At 39.1% G+C, this 23,559-nt stretch overlaps 2 protein-coding genes across 2 annotated transcripts; one reads left to right on the forward strand and one right to left on the reverse strand.

Annotated features, from left to right (window-relative positions):
- Positions 1 to 213: 213 nt before the first annotated feature.
- col9a3 (collagen, type IX, alpha 3) lies at positions 214 to 14,932 on the forward strand. Its single transcript, XM_044352302.1, has 32 exons — positions 214 to 581; positions 1,458 to 1,526; positions 2,943 to 2,978; positions 3,739 to 3,810; positions 3,980 to 4,033; positions 6,143 to 6,178; positions 6,722 to 6,745; positions 6,965 to 7,018; positions 7,884 to 7,937; positions 8,162 to 8,203; positions 8,314 to 8,370; positions 8,526 to 8,579; positions 8,737 to 8,790; positions 8,934 to 8,987; positions 9,115 to 9,168; positions 9,292 to 9,345; positions 9,428 to 9,481; positions 9,562 to 9,615; positions 9,699 to 9,752; positions 10,034 to 10,078; positions 10,168 to 10,221; positions 10,335 to 10,388; positions 11,166 to 11,219; positions 11,312 to 11,383; positions 11,902 to 11,937; positions 12,271 to 12,315; positions 12,492 to 12,524; positions 13,188 to 13,334; positions 13,473 to 13,527; positions 13,623 to 13,805; positions 13,926 to 14,003; positions 14,460 to 14,932. The coding sequence occupies exons 1-32, from the start codon at positions 516 to 518 to the stop codon at positions 14,642 to 14,644; spliced, it is 2,037 nt and encodes a 678-aa protein (XP_044208237.1). The 5' UTR covers positions 214 to 515; the 3' UTR covers positions 14,645 to 14,932.
- On the reverse strand, positions 14,730 to 20,736 carry LOC122982757 (transcription factor-like 5 protein). Its single transcript, XM_044352310.1, has 7 exons — positions 20,505 to 20,736; positions 18,637 to 19,209; positions 18,391 to 18,544; positions 18,141 to 18,303; positions 17,839 to 18,025; positions 16,679 to 16,820; positions 14,730 to 16,378 (listed from the first exon to the last, which is right to left on the reverse strand). The coding sequence occupies exons 1-7, from the start codon at positions 20,687 to 20,689 to the stop codon at positions 16,253 to 16,255; spliced, it is 1,530 nt and encodes a 509-aa protein (XP_044208245.1). The 5' UTR covers positions 20,690 to 20,736; the 3' UTR covers positions 14,730 to 16,252.
- Between the last annotated feature and the right edge of the window lie 2,823 nt (positions 20,737 to 23,559).

The raw sequence follows: 23,559 nt of genomic DNA on the forward strand, positions 1-23,559 counted from the left end.
TTTTTATAATCTGTTTCGTGAGAGTCACCTAAATATATGGAAGTGTAATCCTACATTTCTGGAGTGCAACTTTAAATTATTGCATTTATACGTGGTACCACTGAAGAACCCTTGAAGAGCTCTTTTTTCTACCTTGCAGACATGAAGGATTTGTGATTTAGGTCAGTTTCCAATTGGTCAAAGCATAAACCCCCACATATTTTTTAACATTTTTAGCTCAACCCACTTTCTTGGTGTCCGAAATGGTTTCCCCCTCAGCTTTCTGCCTCCCTCACCAGTTCCACTCCTCCTCACCCCCCTCACCCCTGTGAACAGTGCGCCAGATTGAGTTCAGCCCCTCCAACTGGAGGCTCGGGTTTATCTGGAACCAAAGAGAAAGCCATTCGGGAGCTCTGCGCAGCGAGGTGAAGGAAGGCACCGTTGCGGACGCTGGGGGGGAGTGAGCGAGGACCGGGAACCGGGGATTTGACCTTTTTCCGCGTAAACTCGGGTTTGTGAGGGAGAGCGGGTCAGACATGGCGGTGTTCTCCGCTCTTTGGGTGCTCTTACTGTGCCAGCTTTTGACATCATCCTCAGCCCAGGTAGGGTTCAACAAGTGCTGCATCCATCCTTTCTCTTTCACTAGATGCATATTCTTAATTTAGAAGTTTATGTGACCTGATAATCCACCTATTTATAGCCACATCCTTTGTGGTGATGATTACTTGCATGCCATCTACACTAAAACTTGATGAATATCGATATTTTGATCTATGCTGCACACTCCAATGTTATTAAATTTTCCTGCACAATCATCACTGATTGAATCTGAGTGATATTATGTGTCTCTGGTTCTGTGGGCCTATTTTTTGCTCCACCATATAAGCCTAATCGTGTGCAGGTGGCTGTGCTTCTCTCACTAGTTGATGAAGTTGGGGTTATGTTTTCCTTGAACCTGTGGAATGCGCGGATTGCAGATCAGTGCCACAGCGCACAATGCCACCTCTGTTCATTCAGGCTCCCCGACTGAGTCAAACGGAGGAGCTCATTTAGAAAATCCTCAGTGAAATTAGTTTATTCTGTTTGGATGAACACTTGTTTATTTGTGTTTTCGTATAAATCTAGTCTTCCTTTTGTGCGTAATTGGACATTTAAAGCGTCTTTACGCGCGCCTGTTTGCATCATGGTTTTCACCGTGTTGCAGTTGTACTGAATACTGTATGTTTAGATACATCTTCAGAATAAGGCTGAATTATTGCATTTTAATAATATTGTAGGGATTAGACTTTTAATTCATTTTCTTATTCACTCTCACACCGGTGATGCCAAAATATACCAGTTCATCATCACATCACTTTGTGTTTTATTCATTTCATATCAAACCACCTCTCTGCTTGTGATGTTTGCATCAAATGAACTGTAACTGCCTGCTTAATGTTACATTGTGAAATTGTTTTCTGATGAATTTTGTATTGCAGAGGCCAGGCCCCAGAGGATCGTCTGGGCCACCAGGACCCCCAGGGGAACCAGGAAGGGATGGCACTGATGTGAGTTGAGCAGACTCCAAGAGTTTGTGAACTGGAAACCAATGTGTCTGTAACTTTCTCATCTTTTAGATTTAAAAGTCAACTCCAATAAGGAGATAAGAAAAAAAATATTAGCTCCCATCAATGTTGGGTTTCTTTCTGCAAGTTTTCATCCTCTTTTAAGAAAAATGGGGTTGTCAAAATGTCAATATCATTTTAAAATATGTGCCCGGACCATATACTGATATTTTATTTACTAGCCAGCTCTGCGGCTTTACGTTTTTTTCATGCTGTATTTCAAAATTGTACTGTATTCCCACTCCTTCCTTTAGTGTTTTCTTTGTGCATAAATGTGGCTAAAATGTTTCTAGATATTAGTTTTGATCACATTGACCCCACCCACAGCCCCGCCTACAAATATTAAATAATAATCATGGTTGTCAGGTAGGCAGGGTTTAGGCATGTATCTACCAAATGGAGTTCTGTGGGTGGAAGAGTGTTGAAAAACTGTCCAGTCATTTATGTTTGCCTTTAAACCCCTCAAAATGTTAAATGTAAATGGCTTTTATCTCTTTAATGTCTTTAATTTAATCTATTTAATCTTAATCAGCCTGAAATGTCTGGATCATTGAATCTTGTCAGATAGAAATGTGAACAATACAAAAACAATTCACTTTAATTCCAGTTCCCAGAGTCTTTACTGTTTATGGGGTTATGCTGGCTTAAAGGATATAATGTCACAGTGAAAATATGAGTAAAAACATGATGTAAAACCGTATTTTCACAAGTTAGAGGGGGAAATTGGATTATGGGATAGCAAAATCAAAACAAAAACTCTTCCTGCATGTTTATGTCTTTGATTTGTGTTCCTCTTGCTGTTACATAAAATAATGATTGAAAAGGAAAAAAAAATGGTGAATGTTATGTATCCATGTCAGGGAATCTCAGAGTATTTTATTTGTGGATATTTTTGTGACTCCAGTAAAGGAAGGCACACAGAGGGTCCATTCATACATTCCCCAACCCTGTGAGACCATCTAGAGTTTCACCTCACACCTCCTTCCTGCACTTTCAGCCCCCCCTGTCCAAACCAAACTGAGGCTTTTATCATGTGACCAGTCGGCGTCAGGTCATTTCAGTTGTGTTTGTTCTTCCCCAGTCGCTGCAGAAGCTAAACATTATATCCTATACACTGGAGCAGACCACAGACTCACTGCTGCAGTCACATTAATATTTCGGCTGTTTGAATCTTTCTCCACAATCAAACACTGTTGACTCTTGAAGTCTTTGAGCTACTGTGGAGGCCACATTTTAAAGAGCTTCATTTGTATGATCCTAAATTAGTCTGAAGCATTCAAGATGTGCAACAAACAAACTAAAACTGAATAAAATGTTTTTATCTGGCTATGTTATGTATTTTTTCTTTCTTATTAACAGGGCAAACCTGGACCTGCTGGACTACAAGGGAAAGCAGTAAGTATTTGAAAAAGTCAATTTTATTTAGGGACTTAAAATTATTGTGGTGATGAGGGGGGATTAACTTTATGTTCTACTTTAGAAAGCGTAAAGGTCACTCCCAGTGTTATTAATGTTTTCTTTAAACTCTTCTCTTGACTTAGAAAAAAATTGCAATACTCTCCCCCCAACATGTCAAAATGGTGTCAAACAGTGTCAAATTTGTACAACTTGTTTAATCGTGAACCCCAATTCAAACCTTAACATATCAATAAAACGTGTCAATTTCGCCACAAATGTATACATATACCCTAATACAGAGACAGAACTGTCCTCTGCATAAATCATAGTGAAAGTGCAAGTTGTCCTTTTGACATAACAATTCGTGTAAGTATTAACTATATTGCAAAGGAAGGCTGAAATAAAATGCATATTTAGGATGGAAAAGATAGAAGACCCTCCCCTGCTCTCCCCCAAAAAGTCAGACCACTATAAATTCAGCCAAAAGTAAACGACAATCTCCCCCTTTTCTCTCCCCCACCCCCCTTTCCCTCCCTAATATTTTTCCTTAGAATCCCTTACATACCCCAAAATCACAAATTTATCTCAAAGGGCTTTAAAATCTTCACAGTATATTGCACCCTCTAAAAACTCCCCCCAATAATCTTGCTGTTAATGTATGTAAACTCATGGTGTTCAGATAAAAGAAGTATCAATCAATTGCTCAGTCAACTAGATAACTGACTTCTTCTGCGCTCATAAATCTCTGTCTGTGTAGGGTCCTAAAGGGAAAGCAGGAATACCAGGAGGACTTGGAAAACCAGGCCTGCCAGGACTTCCAGGGGTGGACGTAAGTGTCACACAGACAGTTCTTACACTAACATCAATACACCCCCTCAGGAATGTCAGGAATCGACACCTAAACAGAATGTAGTTTTGTCTATGAAACTGAAATGATAGATGACTGACAATGTGTAAACAGCAGAACATGACGCAATGATGTACAACTTTCTCTTCAGGGTTTGACAGGTCCTGATGGTCCTGCTGGGAAGGATGGACCCGCAGGGGAGGCAGTAAGTGTGTCTTAGTCTACTGATCATGCCGGGATGCTGAGGATACACTTAAAGATGCACCGAGCTGAGTTATATGACTTCATTTTGATTGGGTGCTGTAGTATGAAGATCTTCAGGAGGGTCTAACAGGGACGAGGCCTGTGTTTCCTCTGTCAGCCTAAATTTGTCAAGCTGGCTCAGCCTCTTGGTGGGAATATTTTTAATGAGGGATCAGAATTGGATTTATTTCTGCTGCTTCCCTAATCCGGCCCGGAATGCACACTGTTTCCCACAAATCTGTGGGACTGTAGGGAATGATGATCTGTTGCCCTGATGCTGAAGGAAACAGGTATTATCCTTTTAGAGATACACGAAGGACAGAATCACAACACATGTGACATCACACAAGTGCTGCATATGTGCAGTGTCATATGTCCTCAGGACTGACTTGCCACATTTTTACACAAGATAGGAAAGAACCAGTAGTAAAGATTGAGGCTGTAAGGCTGCAAATCCACTGTCAAGACAGATAAACCCCCAGGCAATTCAACTAATTTGCCAACCTAATGAGGAAGCTTGCGTCAACCAATGTCCCTAATTACTCAGATTACTGCACTGTTATAGCTGGCTCACAAACCTGAGATTTGTGCTGAATAGTCATGCATAGACAAACAGGATCAAACTGGTGCAGTTTGAGGCAGAGCAGGAGCTAATAGACATACTTTAATCCGCTCTGCCTCATCTGTGTTCAACACAACAGTAATGATGACTTTTAACAACACCACATTGATTGTGCTGTGCCAAGTTTAAGCACATCTTAGTGTTATAATTATAAGTTATTGAACCATTCTCAGCCAGCTCACATCTGTCTGTTTGTGATTTGTGTGCTAGCATAGCCTGGCGTCTGGTTTGCACACTGAGGAATGCAATGAGTAAGTGTAACATCGCTATGTTAGGCCTGCTTATTTAGAGTCTTTTGCCCTCTCACCTCTCAGACAACACAAATACAGCTGTGAGGGGGGTAAACAAAGAGTTACAGGAGAGGAGATGAGATGATCACAAGGGGGCTGGCCGGGGTGGGGGGGCATTAGAAAGGAAAGGAGAAGGGGCGACACAGAAAACCACAATTTCATCACGTATTTGTGGAACAACTGTGTAAAAGTGATTTTTTAATGACAGAAATAATAGATGTAAACAAAGAAGGCATCAACAAAGAAAGAAGAAGTATCAAAAGTAATAAAATATACTTGTTATTGTGTCCTCCACAGCAAACAGTGCAAAGTATTTACTGTACATTACTTCTGGTACAGATAATCATCACTACACATGCAATGAGGGTCATTGATTTTGAGAAATGATCATATTAATCAATCACAATAATTGCCATCTGATATTTTCTTCTCCAAGTATCTCTAATGATTAGTTGCAAAACAATTGTGATCTTTCACATGACCTACAGCAAAATAATCATGTCCAGATTTTTACATATCTATTATTTTTCAATACTGATATTGTGGTATTTTTATGTTTATTAATCATCATCAGTAGATGGTGAGAGGAAACATTGACAACTTTTTTTTACTGTTCTAACCCTTTTTAATGTATTAATGGTATAATATAATTCTATATATATAATATAAAATGAAGTCATATATAGCAACAACTCTCCTGTATCTAGCTGATATATGACTAGCAGTCATGTCAAACAGCACAAACATACAAATTCATACATTGAGCCTTACACTATTTGCTTATTTTAAGGGTGGTTAGTAAGATAAATGCACAGAATGACAGTCTGATGTAAATAGTTTAACATTTTAATGTGTTCATAATATGTTCAATGTAGTATACCCTAAACTGATAATTGTAATCGTCAATAATTGTATATGTTTTAAGACTGTCACCATTTTCATATTGTTGAGATACTTAAGAGTTTTTCTGGTAAAAGTTTACCACAATGCTCTTTAAATCAAGAATCCCAAATGCCATAGAATACCAAAGAATTTGTATCAACCCCCAAAAATAATTTCTATTATGTTCCTACATGAATAAGCATATTTTACATTTTCTTTTGCACTGCTTAATGATGTCTGAGATGCTGATTGTGATATTTTGCCTGGTTCTCTACAGGGTGATGCTGGACCTGCTGGGCCACCTGGACCTCCTGTAAGTAGCCCCACATAATACATACATACATAGCACCTAAAAAACAATACACAGGCACACAGCAGTTACTTTATATAATCTGTTCTCCAGTCCTCTAATATGTAACCACTTCACTGACCATTGTAAAGCATCTAGAAAGACTCCTTATTCTGTGTTATTCTTATCCCTACATCTATCACTGGACCAAAGGAAGTCATTCCTTTTCAGATCACATTGGATAATTTCATATGAAGACAATCAAGTTGTGTAATTCTGCTCCTGTAGAATCAGGGATATAACTCAGCTCTAAGCCCTCAGCTAACATAAAGATTATGAGGACACTTTTGAAAGCAGCACATATTGTCCCTCTAATACTCAGATTATAGTTAGCCCTGATATAACTGGACTGGAAAGTGGATATCCACCTCACGGCAACAACCTGTGACAAACTTTCAAAGTGAATTTAATGCAGTGATACATCACATGGTGGATATTGATGTTGTGAGTAAATCTAATCATCGCTTGGTGTTTGTGACTTAATTTGCCTTCCTGTGTCTTCCGTAGGGCAGAGGGAGACCAGGAGCTCCAGTGAGTACAGAGCACTGTCTTTTTTATATTCTTGTTATGTGCAGTAAGGTGGCGAAAGTGATGCATTTGTATCATTTTTACTTGTTGCTAGTGTTTGTTTACATGCTGGGAGAGTGTGCTTGTACATGTTACACTACAGTATGTTGCTGTCCAGATTGCATGCTACATCTAAAAATGTACTCTGATGCCTTGCACACACCCAATGTCTTTTGTTTCTAGGGGTTACCTGGAACCAATGGGTTGCCAGGCGGAGTCGGACCTCAGGGTCCAGCGGTGAGTATCTGCCTGATCTCCCAAATTAGACTTCCTGTCGTCATCATGAAGACGTCACATCCACTGATTCAGGATGAGATATAATAAGAATACAAGAGTAATTCTTATAATTATATTTTATTCTATCCTTAATTCAATATCCAGATGGCCAAAAAATACTCTATCAACTTATCATCAAATTCATACAGAAGCATCTGTAGCAGAAACCATAAATGATCTGAATGAGTTATAAAGCTCAGAACATCTCACAGATGAAGCTGTGATTTTAACTCATAGCTCTACTGAAATCAACCAGTACAACATTGCCCTAAATTTCCATATTATATAGTACTGGTGGGCGGACAAGAATAACCACTGGAGAGGAAGGACAGTTCGGTATGTGGGCTGGCCTCGTGTTTCATCTGGGTCACACTTTATTTGGATTGTCCAGTGCTCATAATCAGCTTATGATTACTTTAAAGTTCACACAGATGCTACAAAACCATCAACAGAAGTGTGAAGACATTTTATTGTCTGGGTCAGATTTAAGGCGGGTTAACATTAAAGAATACAGTTTGGGTCAGTGTTAGGATATTCGTTCAGCTAATGTCAGGGTTACTGTTGCTATAGTGCAAAGGGTCACTCAACTGAAAATGTACTTTTTATGACCTTTTAAATATTCCAATTATCTGTCACTCTGGGTTGGAGAAAGTTACCATCATGGACAACCAGAACTGATTCTAGTAACTGCGACCAGATGACCTCACCTAGCTTAGATTTTGCAGATGAGAGAGACTGATCAGGAAACATCCGAAGTCGATGGAGTAATGTAGCTTCATAACTGAGATGCTGAAGATGATACTAATCTCCTCTGTCTGTTTATCAGGGTGCTGAGGGTCTTGCAGGACTTCCCGGACCTCCTGGCCCTGATGGACCACCAGTAAGCGCAATCATCATTATAGACTTGATAAGTGGTGCTGCTGGTACAACACAGTCATATATTTTTCCACTGCCACCCAGTGGACTTCTTGTTGAATGTCTGTAAATTCACAGAAGCACCCTACCAAGTGCAAGTAAATACACCTGAACCAAGGATGCATTACAAAACATTGATAAAACTTCTCTTAATTTCTTGCTGTGTGCTGTCATCCCTCGCTCTATCAGGGTCTTCCCGGTACTCTTCATGATCTCAACGGTGACCTTCTGGTAAGTTTTCAATAATGCATCTGTGAGGGCAACGTAATGACAGTAAACTTAATGTGTGTCCTCTGCGTAGACTGTAGAGTGCTCAGAGCTTTGTGTCTTGTCCTCTGCAGTGTCCTGCAATCTGCCCCCCTGGTCCCTCTGGTCCTCCTGGGATGCCAGGATTCAAGGTAAATATAGCTTCTGTCATAGTTCTATTTTTGATTTGTTTTGAATTATATGCTGCTCAATATGTCCTTGCAATGTACCTCATGCTGCGCTCTCACAATACATTTCCCTCCACACTCATGTCTGTAATCACTTCTGTGTATTTTTACTCATGCAGGGTCACACAGGTCATAAAGGAGAAAAGGGAGAGCCTGGGAAAGATGGGGAGAAGGTGAGTTTATTATGAGACATACTATACTTTGGATGTCAGTGACATGAGGATAGAATTGTCCTATTATGTGCAAAAATTGGTTTTATTGAGTATAGCTGCTTGTATTCCTGTGAGTTGGTGTTTTGTTGATGTACTAAGTGTCCTGTTTTGTCTCTAGGGTGATGCTGGTCCACCTGGTCCACCAGGTATTCCTGGTACAGTGGGTCTGCAGGTGAGTTACATGAAGATTTTTCCTGTTTTTGTGTCACTTTATACCTGTTGTCCATTAGTGCCTGGGCAATTTTTGAGGAATAATCACATATTTAGAGCATTTTTTAATGTTTTTAAGTGCCCTCACAATGCTCTCTTTTTCAGGGCCCACGTGGTCTAAGAGGTTTGCAGGGCCCAATGGGATCTGTAGGAGACAGAGTAAGCAACTTTAATAGCATTATCACAACTTCCTTGTTCAAGCTTCTTATCACTGACAGTTCACACACTTAAATTTGTGTACAAACAGTATGTTTTCTTTGACCTCATACTCTTTGTATGTCTCTAGGGCCTGCCAGGATTCAGAGGAAAGCCTGGCATTGCTGGCATCATTGGAAAGACAGTGAGTCTCTTTTTGTTTGTAAAACACTTGAAATAATTACAACATTTAGTAGTAATTTACAGCTAGAATCAATGGCTGGTCCCATCAATGAATAGCTGTTTGTGTTTCATCTGATTTTTCCAGGGTGATGCTGGAGAAAAGGGGCCACAAGGCTTCAAAGGTCCCAAAGGAGAAATTGTAAGTAAAAGACTTTGAGTTGTGACTATGAGTTCACCAAGTATAAAAAATGTAAAACTGAGAGTCTGTTATCTTTGAACAGGGTAAAATTGGTCCTAAAGGAGGTCCCGGTGGAGCAGGACCCAAAGGGGAGCCTGTAAGTGCATATCAGAAAGATTATACATTATTAATATCACCACTCAGAACCATGAGGATCATATTTGATGTCCTCCACAGGGTATTCCTGGCAGGGATGGCAAAGATGGTACACCAGGATTGGACGGCGAGAAGGTAAGTTGCACCTTTTCTTCTTGCATTCTCTGTCTGCCGTAGCAAAACTGATGTCACACTCACAGTGGTCTCTGTTTTGATAGGGTGATCCCGGGCGCCATGGAGTAGTTGGAGAGAAAGGACCAAACGGCCTTCCTGTAAGTATTTTGAAATAGACTAGACTGTGTCCTGGGCTAATTGATAGTAAAGGAATTTGTTTAGTTCACTCGCCATCTTGATTCTTCATTCTAAGTAGCAGTTTGAATATAATACCCACTCTCAGCAACATTCTGCACATTCATTTTCTCAATCCTAATCCACTGCCTTGTTCAACTCCTGAATAGGAAAATTCAGTTGCTTTAAAGATAAAAATGTCGTAAGTCAAAACGCCTCCAAACGTACTCTGTCAGTGATCATTGTTTTGTATTTTCTGTTCCAGGGTCTACAAGGAAAGAGTGGCGCAAAGGGATCCAAAGGAGAAGTCGTGAGTGTTACAACAAAACAGAAACACACTTTAACCTTAAAGCTAAAATTAGCACCATGTAGGACAACTGTTATCTTCTCTTACAATAGGGTGATCCAGGGAAAGCTGGAGAGACGGGACCCTCTGGAGAGCCAGGTATTCCTGTATGTATCTGATGGGCTTTTGTGGTATCACTGGGTCACTTAACCCAACATGGAACTTTAACAATGTTGCATCTGGTCTCTAAACTTTCCACATCTTTCGTCTGCTCCATCAGGGTGACATTGGCATCCCAGGAGAGAGGGGGATAGCAGGACCCAGAGGAGTAGCTGTGAGTTAGTGATTACAACTGTCATCTATGGTGATGTGAATATTATCTGCTGTCAAATCGCTGCACTGCTAGTTTAGCTATAAAAACATCAAAAGCATCTATTACACACGACATTTAAAAATAATCTCTGCCCCATTTACAAGCCAAATGATTAGACTCCTTGCTGCACAGATGGCCGTCTGTTTAATTTAACCATTTTTTACAGAATGTATACTGCTCTAATAACCAGTGTGAATATTTGAAGAAATAATGACTGAAAAAGGAATGGCATTGATGGAAAATATCTTAAAAGACCACAATTCATAGCAGCATACAGCATGAATATGCTCACATCAAGATAAAACTGGAATAGCAGGACAACAAATTACTGCCCTTCAAAGTTTATGATATTTTGCTACAGAAGTAATAAGAGTATTGCTGCTGATTCAGTGGCTCACTAAGGTGAAATGGATGTCCAGTGGTGAGAGCAGGTATTCATAAAGGAGGAAATAATAAACAGAGGGGTCTTTGTTTTTGACAGCAGACCCCGCAGCGAGAAAAAAAAGATAAAATAGCAGCTCTAAAGCTGGACAGATTTACTTTCAAAGCATTTCTTAGACCAGCATAGGAATTAACACACTACTATCACACACTGCACTGCATAATGAATCATGCCTCACATAACCATCATGTCCATGTAGTCCGTTCTTATACTGCAAGAAAAAAACATCATTAATATCCAGATTGTTTTTCTGTTGTACTCTAATAAGATCACATGATAATGTCTGTTTCCAACAGGGAGCTATTGGACCAGCAGGCAACATTGGACCTCAGGGAGTGAAAGGCTTCCAGGTCAGTTGCATGACAACACCAATCATCATCAGTTTTTTTTAAATTTTATTATTATCAGATAACTTACTGGCTGTGTTTGTCATGTGCTGCAGGGTGTAAAAGGAGCCTTGGGGGACCCAGGTCTTCCAGGTCCAACAGGAATCCGTGGGGAGTTTGGAGACAGGGTGAGTTTGACATTTATGATAATATGTAATGTGTCCCAAGGCTTAACATCATTCAGTGTAATGATATACACTGAATCCATGATATATACAGTTCATACACAACCACTACACCACTGAACAGAATGTGATGAGCTGATGACCTGACATAGACTAATATTATCAAAAAACAGGTACAGTAAAAACCACCCAAAAACTCAAAACCTCCTTTAAGGGCCACCCCTTACAGACACAGTAGCGATATGTAACCATCCAGCTGTGTTCATGGGCGAGTATGTCAACATCCAGGTCATCCCACCTCAGCCTTAGTGGTATAAACTTAAACTGCAGCCAGCAGAGAGCTCAGACACAAAGTGGCCTCCTGTTCAGAATCTGAGGACAGAACAAAGACAGTCTTTATATCACTCCTGGTTCCCCTCAACCAGCCCACCTCACTTCCCTTCATCCCCCTTCCTTATTCCACAAATGTCTCTATATGGCTCTCATTTATTCTCTCTCTCTCTCCTTTTTCAAACCTACAGGGTCCAGTTGGAGCTTCTGGACCTAAAGGAGACATGGTAAATATATTTATATCAAAGTTGAAGCTGGTCAAGCTTAAATATGAACTGTGATAGTCTTCACCCAGCTGCTTGAAGGTTATAAGAGAGAATAAATATTTTTTATGCTGTTGGGTGAAAATCCTCGATGTCCAAAAAAGTGTCAACTTCTCAAGAACTAAGAAAAACAGCCTTAGTGTGTTTCTTTTTATTTCCTCAATTATGATGCTAAAAATGTTTTACCAGTCCAAGAGATTACAGAATTTTCTCAGTCAGGTACCATTTTTCAAACAAAAACCAACCTGGAGTTGTGAGATTTAATCAAATAATTCAGATGTTATGTTGTAACTTTAGGGTGTGGCAGGAAGTGATGGTTTACCAGGAGAGAACGGAGAACCTGTAAGTATTTTCTTTCATTCCTATGCCCCAATCAAAATCAAAACTATTTGTAACCTAGAGACTCGTTAGTTTGTTAGCAGTAATTTGCTTTCTTCATTCATTTTTTAAAATATTCTGTAATGTAAAATCATGCAGTTTTCACTTATGTTTAACTAAACTTTTGTCCGTATTTTCAGGGTCATTTTGGACCAGTTGGACAAAAGGGAGAGGTGAGCTACATCTATGTTTTCACTTACATTTTGTGTATTTTGTTACTTGTGTGTACTCCCAACATGTTTGCAGTGTTTCATGCCTCTACATGGACTCAAAGCCTCTGAACCAGTTTCCTACATACACTAGATGGCCGTCTCTTAGCACAAAATGCGTGTGGGTGTAATTAGCGGTGCAAGTTTGTTCCAAACTCCCTCTGTGTCTCACTGAACATTAAAAACTGGTGCCTAGCTCTGAGCTATTGGCCACTTGTCAGTCACTGCACATGATTCTGCCTCACATTCCAGGTTTAATAGGATTAATTAAAGATAGGTATTGCTGCTTTAGGTTTATCGGCCAGTTCACCACTATCGCCACAAGGGAGAGACGAGTCACATTAAGCTGCAGCACAATTTTTGTAATTAGAGACACAGCACTGATGAGTCTCACTTTCTTAGTCTCATTTACTGTTTGCTGTGCTCGTTGGAGTAATTATCAAGCAACAAGACGCCATATGAATCCACCCACGCGTCGTCTCAACAGACCCAGTTTGCTCCTTAGTTGGTGTTTAGTCAACGATCAAATCAGAGGCTTATGGATGTTTTTAGCTCCAGTTTGGAAGAAATTGATTTCTTCATTTTTGCAGAATATAATGTGTCATTTAATGTTTGTTGTTATTATAGTCAGGGAAACGGGGTGAACTGGGACCTAAAGGTGTGACAGGTCCACAAGGAGAGCTCGGAGCAAGAGGGGCCCCAGGAAAAGAAGGACCAATGGGCTTCCAAGGGGAACAAGGTCTGCCTGGAATTCCAGGAAAGACAGGTGTACCCGTGAGTGTTTTTTTTATATATATGTACAAAACTGTAAGCAGCTTGTGATTAATGGTAGCATATTAAATGTTGCTGTTTTCTAACGAAACACCTGAATGAGCTTCTGCTTTAATAATGTCTTCTTCACTTGTGTTTCAGGGTAAACTGGCAAGCGAACAGCACATCAGAGAGCTGTGTGGCTCAATGATCGATGGTGAAGATCTTAACAAATCTGTGTCTATAATTCATTCCAGTGCTGAATAAAACGTAATCTGGGAATTGACCTTCTTGGTGTTTTCTATCACCCAGATCAGATTGCACAGCTGGCCGCTAACCTACGAAGACCCCTGGCCCCTGGAATGGTGGGCCGTCCTGGACGTGCTGGACCTCCAGGAAAGCCAGGAGTTACTGGCTCTATTGGGCATCCGGGTTCCCGTGGACCACCAGGGTACAGAGGCCTGCCAGGAGAGCTTGGAGATCCTGGTCCCAGAGGTATGAAAATTAATTATAATATATAATTATAAGAACTTTTGATTTATTGGTAGGAGCACAAAATCAATTGATCAATGACATCATCTAATTGTCTATTTAACTTTTCTGTTTTCACAACAGGTGATGTTGGTGAGGCAGGTGATAAGGGACCCGTTGGCAAAGCCATTGAAGGGCCCACTGGAGACCAAGGATACCCAGGTATGTGGCCCCTGTACAGTACACTCTAATTGGAGTTTGAGCTGATTGGAGCTAGAAGATTGTTCCCTTTCAATTTTAGTTACTACACTGTACATAATAGACTTTCTTTATGGCAAAATGACCTGTCAAACGCAGACAAAACTAATACAATCAATAAATGCTTGATTCCATTAAAGTGTACCAAATCCAGGGCAGACAGACACTAAAAATGGTTAACTGTCACAAATGAAATGGAGCCATAATTAATGTTATTAGTTACATCTGTGCTTTTCCTGCTATGACACAATGTGAAAAAAGTGAGGTGTGGGAAAAGTCTATTGTGGTATAATTTCTACTGGAAACATTAACATTAACTGTCCCTCAACAAGGTGTAATATTTGATCAAAAATATTATAGAACACTTGCAAGTACAGCAGTGCTTTGTCTTTGGCTCATTCTCTGTAATGCTGTCCACAGGTCTGCCAGGAGTACCTGGAATTGTCAAAGATGGGCGTGATGGATCTCCAGGAGATCCAGGTGAGCCTGGAGAGCCAGGCAGGGTAGGTAGGACTGGGCACCAGGGCACTCCTGGAATCTGTGACACATCAGCATGCCAGGGAGCATCAGTCGCTGGGAAATCATCCAACCCCAAAAACCATTAAAATCACTTCCTGCAACCTGACGCCATCCAGACCATGGAGGAAGGATGAAAAGTGAGGGAAAGGAAGGAATGAAAGAAGAGAGCGATCACAAAAATGTCCTCTTTATTTAAATACATGTATCACAAGATGGGAAGAGTAACATCAACAGGTGTGATATTTTGAGAGGAATAGAGGAACATCCAAGGAGTGACATGAATAACAGAACAACTGAGAGACAAAAAAAAAAAATCAAGATGATATCCATAAATAAAGTGGACAGAGGCATGGAAGAGTGCAAGAGAACAACTGCATTGCTCCAAATACTATCACATAACAAGACTTGACTTACAAACAACTGGAAACATGAATGATGAGTCCTTTTTGTATAAAAACTTTGTACATGTTGTTTCCCTGCCCCCATTATCTCTAAAAACAGTGACTGTCTCTGAAGTGAATGTGCATGTATCACAGCCCATTAATGTAAATCACAGGTGTTACCTCAACATACGAGCTTACAGTGTAAAATATGGAAATAGGAGCCAGAGGTAAAAAGCCTCTGTCAAGGAGCTGTGTATGTTTTGTAAAAGGAATAAAAAGAACCAATACCCAGGTGCCCAGAAATTGTGTAGATTAATCCAAAAAAACAACTTTTGATAGTCTTTTTTTACAGCTTGTTTTTTGTTTTGTTTTTTAATTACATGTGAAGTTGATTATCTAAACTTGAGAATCAAAAACAAAATAAAACTTGTGGATGGAGAAATCAGACATTGTAAAATAAATTTAAGAATCTTAGGTGCAGTTTTTTTCCTTCTTTTTTTTTCTCAAATCTGCAATGACCACATCCACTATGTACTACCGGTGCTGTAACTATTAAATATACATGACTTTAAATACTATTTATTATTTGTGGGTGACTGTTGTATGTACAGTAAGATGCTACAGCGACATGTTGTAAGAAAGAACAAATAAAGCCACTTTTCAGTAAAACATCACTCTTCTCTACATATCAAATGAACAGTTTGAGAGTAATATGCTTAACACTATGAAAGTCAAGTAATCCCATTAATTTATTAAGTAGAAACACTTCCATACCAAACTATTGGAATATATGAATAAAGACTAATTTGTATGTAGACAAGTAAACTGAACAACATGCTGTATTTTTAGAAAATGTGTATGAACAAAGTAGTAAACAAAATATGAAAGAAGCATATAAGACACATATTTAACATTTTCTAAATGTATGATAGCTGCCTCTGAAGTCTATTTTTTTTCTATCAGCTGTTTTTCAAAGGGAAACAACTATGTATGAGTTTATGAAAAGCCCTTTTATGGCAGTTCAAACACTTGCCTGATATAGTGTTGTCTTCCTGGAGAAAACTAATCATGTTTGAGCATCATATGGCGTGGAACTGAAAAGTTCCCACTGTCTAAATCATTGTAATGTAGTCAGAAGCAGAGCTCACCTCTAAAGGACACTTTTTGTCATTTAAAATGTAAGAACAACACCCACCTAACCCCCACAGCCAGACTGTCTGGGGAGATCCCAGCTACTCAAAGGTTAAATTCAATAATAAATTAAATGTGCTCCCATATCTGGCTGATCTAATCGATAAAATGGTGAAGGGGTCATTGTTCTACCGCAAGAGGAATGGTCAGTGACTCGTCCATCTCCCGCTGGAATGGGCCCTGGCCTGAAGAGGGGCTGGATTTAAGAAATAGTCCTTTATTATCAGTGAACGCACTCTGAAACTCCTGTAAAGGAGAGAACATCAGATTATTGCTAATTACAGATAATACCAGTGCTGCTATAGTAAATTTGTGCCTATCTAGGCTGCCCCTCTCCTTTACTCCAGGTGGTGGTGGTGTTGCACACTGTCAGCATAATGTGGTGGCTATATCAGGGCTTGTTTTAATGTGCTGCAGTATAATTAGGCTCTTATCTTCCAGCCGCAGGTTGCTAGTTACAAATAATTCGGCAGCAGGATGATCAAACCTTAACGTTTCACATCAGTGGATGTTTTAACTCCACAACTCGAGACCACACAAACGTACCTCTTTGAAGGTGTCGCCATACGTTTTTTTGATGTATCTCAGGAAGGTAGTGGTCCACTGCAGGGTGGTGACTTTGTCTGTGTCCGAATCACAGAATGGCACCAGCATGTTCAGCTCGTCACAACACAAACGAATCCTCTTCCTGCACAGCAGTAAAGACAATACAGATGTTTTTCTGACAGTGACATCTCAAACATTACTGACCTGTGACTGAGACTTTAGGTTCTATAGCCTCATGTCTCAACAATTCATAGCAGACATATCTCTTTGACCCGGTTTAATTTATTTTTTACTTAACATATATCTAACAAAGTCTGCATATCAAGCAAATATATATTAGGTCATGGCCCAAAAGATGATGAACTCTGTTTAAAGCAGTACAGACGGTCTCTAGGATTTAAAATGTACATGGTGGGGGATCAATTTGGTCCTTTTTATTGTATAAAGAGAGAGCTCCAAGGTTAAAGGGTCAGTAAACAGTAAACCAGACATTTTCTGTGTCTAAGCTATGCAGCTGCAACTGCATCATTATCAGTTTATCTGTGGATTATTTTCTTAATTAATCAATTCATTGTTTGGTCATTAAATGCTGTGGAAATGCTGTTACAATTTCCTACTGCACAAGTTGGTGTCTTAAAATAGTTTGTTTTGTCTGATCAACACTCCAGTACTCAAAAATGATCAATTTACTATCACATAAGACAGTAAAGACACACAATTAAGCTGGGCCTGGGGAATGTTTGGTATTTTTGCCTTTAAAAAATGACTTAAATGATTAATCAAAAATAGTTGCCAATACATATTCTGTTGATCGATTAATCGGCTAATAATTTCAGCTCCAATGTAATGCCCTCAAAATTCCCACTATGGCACAAAAATGTCCACAGCATATAGAATCTCAGTTTACTTCTCACTAGACTAAAATAAGAAGTGTTTATTTTGTAGGGAATAGATCATAGTGAGTGAAAGATGGTGTAGTCTGTAGTGATGGTTGAGCAAGGCACACATACTTAAAATCTTTAACTAACAACATATTACATGAGGTAATATATACGGCCCAGAGAGACAATAAATATTTATAGTAATAGTATTTCAAAAGAGCATGTCACAAACTGTGGAGGGTGCAGAAACACCTTCAGCTGTGAACAATGGCTGCTCACCTGCGTTCCCTCTCCTTACTGTTGTGTTTCTCCCTGCGCTGGCTAAGCGACATACATGATCGTGCTGTTTTCCCGCTGCTGCTCCCTGATCCTCCAGCTGAGTCTGGGGCAGCCTTAGCAGCCTTCACAGGTCGAGAGCTGTGGGCACTACCGTGCTTCCTGGAGGCAGCAGATATTGCCAAATCATCTGTGAAAAACATGAGAGTGTACAAAATAAGACTAAGTTAGACACAAACATATGCATGTATTTGCATAGTAGTACAGCAGACAATAAACTTTTGAAATAAGATACTGATTATTACTTTCTATGTTCACCGACTGCTGCTCTTCTGTTGTGTTACTGCTTCTGGTAAAGTGAGGTTTTGTAACAATCCTCTCTGGGCAGAAATTAAATGAAAAACTCTTGGGGATGATTAAACCCTGCTGCTTGTTTGGTTCAAGCATGTGAGGAATATGGCCAATCACCTGAAATTAAAACACAAGAAAGAAAGATTAAACATTGAATTATGCTATAAAGCTGTAATAAAACGCATGACTTTTTTTTCACCATACTTGGCCACACATGGTCACTGGGTTATATACACCCCCGACATATGGGCTGGTAACCTCAAAAGGATTTGCTCGGTCAGTTTTCATCCACTTCTGCATTTGAGGATGTATGACTGCCTCTTGAGCCTCCGCAGACTGCTGAAACATCGTCAAAAAACTGAAACACAACAGAGATTTTTCACATTCCATAAAAACGAGTGACTTCAGCGTTAGCAACAAACAGCAATACATTTTACTAGTGAAACCTACTTGCTAAGAACTGCTGACTGAATATCTTGCTGCCTTGGCGTGTCAGCAGACATGGAGTTGAACCTTTTCTCCAAGCAAACTCTAGCAGCCGATCTGGATCGCTTCTGCGAAGATGTGCTGCTGTTGGTGGGTGAGTCAGTCAGACTGTTTTCTCCTCTGATTCTGGCCAGCACAAAACCTGGGACCTCTCCATAAGACGTTGGTGTTTTTTCACCTGGCATCACCAGACAGTGTTCCTCTGTCGAAGTTGAGAGGTCAATAGCTTGAGTGGTTGGAACCGGAGAAATCACCGTGGCATCTTTAGCCATCACTGCAGCAGGGTAAGATCTGACATCTGGACTGTCTGGAGGAGCTTGTGCCTCCATCTGGGCTTGGATAAGGTGCTGAAGGTGTGTATATTCAACCTCTGTCATCCCCATCAGACCAAGCTCAGTTCCCATCATCTGGCCCTGATCGTATGTCAAACATCCACCTTGGCTCAAAATCACCCCAGCAGAGTCATAGGGATGTTCTCTGGAGGAGGTTGAAGGTGGTACATGGATGGTTTTACAAGCTGAGGAAAAGGATGACATCCTAGAGATGGGATGGAGATCAGAAAAATGTTTTATTTGTCTCAAGGAGTGGAAAGTAACTAATAATATTTACTTAAGTACTATACTTAAGTACAATTTTGAGGTACTTGTACTTTACTTGAGTATGTCCATTTGATGCTACTTTATACTTCCACTCCACTACATTTCAGAGGTAAATATTGTACTTTCTACTCCACTACATTTATTTGACAGCTTTAGTTATTTTTCAGATGTCCTTTTGTGCTTATGATATCTTATAAAAAGCAGTGTGTAGTCGGGGTCACATTTCAGATGTCTATGAGTTGTTAGCAGCTCCACCAAATAGTGATTTTTCCCTCCAAACTTCACACATGGTTTCATTTCAATAAATATTCAAATGATCCAATATTTCACCAAAAATCAAAGGTTTGAGAAAAAGTTCAAAAACAGAAAACAGATTTGTGTATCAGAACTTTGTTTTTTCTTCTTTCCTCTCCCATTAATCATCTCATGACTCCACAGATTTATCTGGTCCTAACCCTTTGGAGGGGCCCGACCCCTTGGTTGGGAATCTATGGACTAAACTATCTAACTGTATATGAAGTAGTTCAAACTGGCTTCACCTCCAGCAGAAAACAGTAAGATGCTGCTTACACACTAATGTGTAAGTATTAATAATCTAATGATGTCCTATATAATAATATATCAGCCAGAGGGACCAAACCACTAGTTTTACTGCAATACTTAAACTACATTTTGCTGCTAGTAGGACTTTTACTTGTAATTGAGTATTTTTACATTACTGTAACGTTATTGGTAGTTTTACTGAAGGATCTGAATATTTCACTGCTTGTCTCAGCTTTCCACCATTACAGGCCACATACGTGTTAACCGACATCAACTAGCTAAAGTTAAACGTGTCGTGGGCTGTTTTATTAAATGTTTTTTGTCTTTGAACGTAACATAAATTGTTGCCCAAGATAGCTTCAATAAACTTAACATACGGTGTTGATATTAAACAATTCATTTATACCTTCGAGATGTCAGTAGTGAGTAAATTAACTTTAGCTACAAAAGTTAGCTCGCGACTTTATGTTGAGGAACGAGCGACGTTAACGTTAAGCTAGTAACGTACGCTAAATGTCACAAGACGTTGGCATAAATTAACCTGACGTGGACATCTATGTAAAAACCCTTTCCACGTTAAAACGGTTAATATACTTTCAACCATCAATTATTAAGTGGCCCAAATAATGAAGGCTGATTTCTAAATATTCACCTCTTTATATTGACCTTTCTTTAAGGTCTTTAACTTACTTAATGCCAAATCCTGCCCGATGCCCGCCGGTGACAACTGACGTTGGAGTCCGACCCCGGACGTCGGTCAGTATCCCAGATGAAGCCTCCGATGATTTAAAGAAAAAAATGTTTTTTAACAGACCAATATCAGAAATGCTGTAGACAACCTTTAAAATGCAGTGGTAGAAATGAACTAAGTACATTTACTCAAGCACTATATTTAAACCCAATTTAGAGGTACAGTATAACCAAGTTACCAATTACTTTGAGTATTTCTACAACTATTTCTCTACTGTACTTACTCCATATAAAACATTATGCATTGTTGTAAATTACATAATATAACAATAAAGTAATTAGATTTACCCCAACCAGCTACAACCTGCTGCTCATGCATTGATGCATAAGTTAATGTCAGTGGTTTAAACATTTATTTAACATTTATTTCTCAACACTTCTTCCACCAGCACTATTAAATTGTACACAACCATAGGGGTACTTAAATCAGCTCTGTCAACCTTCAGGAGCTTCTCAGATGTCCGCTGAAAAAGGCTGGACTGAAAACTGTCAAAGGAGGGCTTTTTTCAGTTTATTTGATCATTTTAGCTAAATAACCCAAAACGTGTTTTTCTACCTTTTTACCAAAATACTTTGTAGTAACACGTTTACACACTGTAATTATGACAATGAGAGAGAAGAATGAGAGAATCCCACAGGCACTACAGCAGAGAGCCAATAAATATACGTTTGTGCTGATGACTGGTGCTTGTTTATCATATACTAGTATAACTGATTTCAGTAAAAAATAAAAAAAAAAAATCACGTTATTTTCAGTAGCCTAGCTTATAATTGTTTCCGTGACTCATCTGTTAGGGTGATTCAAGGAAACTTCTTCTGCAGTTTATTTACATCTTGACCACTTTTCTTAATCCTTATTAATAAGATAAATGATAAGAAAACTAAAATCATAGCAAATGCGAATAATTGTCCAGCACTGCACTGGAACTAATGTATAATGGCAAAAAAAATATTGTTAAACCAATTCATTGTGTAGATGAAGTCTTGATCATGTAAACAATATTTCAGACAAGAATCCATTTAGGATGTGATGCACACAGGTCAGAGGTCCAGTCTCCTGTGCTGAACAGAAAAAGCTGAGGGCCCTTCATGGGAAGTTTGTGGCTGCAATCTGGCTGTTATGTAACAGTGGTGATCTGCTATAACTAGATGTTTTTGTGATTTGTGATTGAGATATTTAATTATGGCTAAAGCACAATTTGTGCACTTACCAAAGCTAGTTCAATATCAATTCCTTGGTGGGTGCTTTGATGTCTGATGGACTAGATTCAACTGAATGCTGTCGCCCCCCTTTGGTAAACCATGAGCTTTGCAGGTTGCTGTGGAGGCTCATGCACAATATTAACAAATGCAGACTCAGTCTTCTATTAGCAGGGATATTTTTTCCAAGGACTTGTTCTCCCTTCCCTCTTCCTCTTTTACTCATCTGTCCCCACTTGCTTGTCACAGCAAGAGCCCTTAAGAAATAAACCTGAAAACTAATTAAACAACAGGGCTTTTGTATTAAAAAATAATCCATGTTATTGTGCAAACATGTCTCATTCCAAATAAGAAAAAACAACATTTTGCCCTTTAATGGTTCTAGGCAATTATATTGGCCAGCTGTCTACATGGCACACTAGCATAATTATATATCCTATATAGCATTTCCCTGGAATGAGAATCAGGCCATAATGTGTGTTTAAACCAGGTAAAGGATAGGCTCACATTTTTCAAGTCTGTCTTAAAATATGAACATTGAAACAATTTTTGCATGCTGTAATCATTCCTCCTGTCCATGGTGGCCTTAAAGAGATCCCTTCTTAAGGCCGTTTCAATATCAGTGATGGGGGATAAAACCCACAGTCCTCATTCTGTGCAAAATTACATTCCAAACCAAAATTAAGCTGATATGAGGATTCAGCTGTCTGGGTAAGTCAAATCAAGAGGGAAACCTTCCAAAGTCTTTTTTTATGCAAAATTCCCTCTTTGTGTGACTATTATTTACCACAGTAACACTGTCCAGGGAAACATGGGATATTATGGCCAATATCCAACTGAAAAACAGTTTCAGCATTCATATGGGTACTTGACTATGGTTTTAAGACAGACTTGAAAGATGTGAACCTAACCTTTAAGCTCTTTTCATTCTGGCTGGCTCTGTCTTAGATCAGGACAGGTATAACCCACCAAACTGGTCAACCTTTTCTCAAAAGTATTGGGAGTATGGAGCTCCTATAACAATAAATGTGCTTGTTTTTGTGTCATTGGATACTTAATGTTCATATGGATATATCCAGTGAAGGAATGGAACAAAGTACTCAAATACCGTACATACGAACAATCTTGAGGTTCTTGATTATTTATATTTTGTTCCACTTTATACTTCTACTCCACTAAATTTCAGAGGCAAATATTGTACTTTTTAATCCACAATATTTATATGAAAGCTGTAGTTAATGTTACTTGCAGATTAACACTTTACATACAAAACTTGCTTTAAAGTATGATACATTCTTATAGATAAGCAACCCAACAATAGTTAAAATGAGCTTGACTAACCACAACAGTAAAATGATACTCAATGATGCACTGACAGGACAATTTTCCTGTATGTTGGTAAGACTTGTACTTATTGTATCTAACCATACTTTCACTCAAGACAGAATTTGAATGTAGGGCTTTTCATGGTGATTTTTACATTGTGGTATTACTACTTTTATTTTAGTCTCCGACCTCTGTTGTGTCAATCAGTATGTCATTATAGGCTAAATTACTTTTTCAGTACAAAGAATACGTTTCCTGCGTTACATGGAGATATGCAACACTATTATGCCATTAGATAAACTGTGAAGCGTGAGATTTTTATTGTAGCTCTAAAAAAGTATGAACCAGAAATTAATTATATTCTACAAAGTGTTATCACAGTGCTTTAACAAGTGACTGTTTTAGTAACAGCTGTGAGTACTATTAACATAGCAGTGAAAAATATATTGTTGGCAAAATCAAACTAAAT

This window comes from Thunnus albacares, chromosome 5 (assembly GCF_914725855.1).
Source record: "Thunnus albacares chromosome 5, fThuAlb1.1, whole genome shotgun sequence".
Classification (NCBI taxonomy): domain Eukaryota; kingdom Metazoa; phylum Chordata; class Actinopteri; order Scombriformes; family Scombridae; genus Thunnus; species Thunnus albacares.

Coding starts and splice junctions, on each gene's coding strand:
- col9a3 (XM_044352302.1), top strand. CDS start 516: ATGGCGGTGTTCTCCGCTCTTTGGGTGCTCTTACTGTGCCAGCTTTTG. Junction 7,938..8,161: donor CTGGCCCTGATGGACCACCA/GTAAGCGCAATC, acceptor TCGCTCTATCAG/GGTCTTCCCGGTACTCTTCA. Junction 8,791..8,933: donor CTGGTACAGTGGGTCTGCAG/GTGAGTTACATG, acceptor TCTCTTTTTCAG/GGCCCACGTGGTCTAAGAGG.
- LOC122982757 (XM_044352310.1), bottom strand. CDS start 20,689: ATGTACTTAGTTCATTTCTACCACTGCATTTTAAAGGTTGTCTACAGC. Junction 18,545..18,636: donor CAGTCAGCAGTTCTTAGCAA/GTAGGTTTCACT, acceptor GTTGTGTTTCAG/TTTTTTGACGATGTTTCAGC. Junction 18,304..18,390: donor CAGTGACCATGTGTGGCCAA/GTATGGTGAAAA, acceptor TTTTAATTTCAG/GTGATTGGCCATATTCCTCA.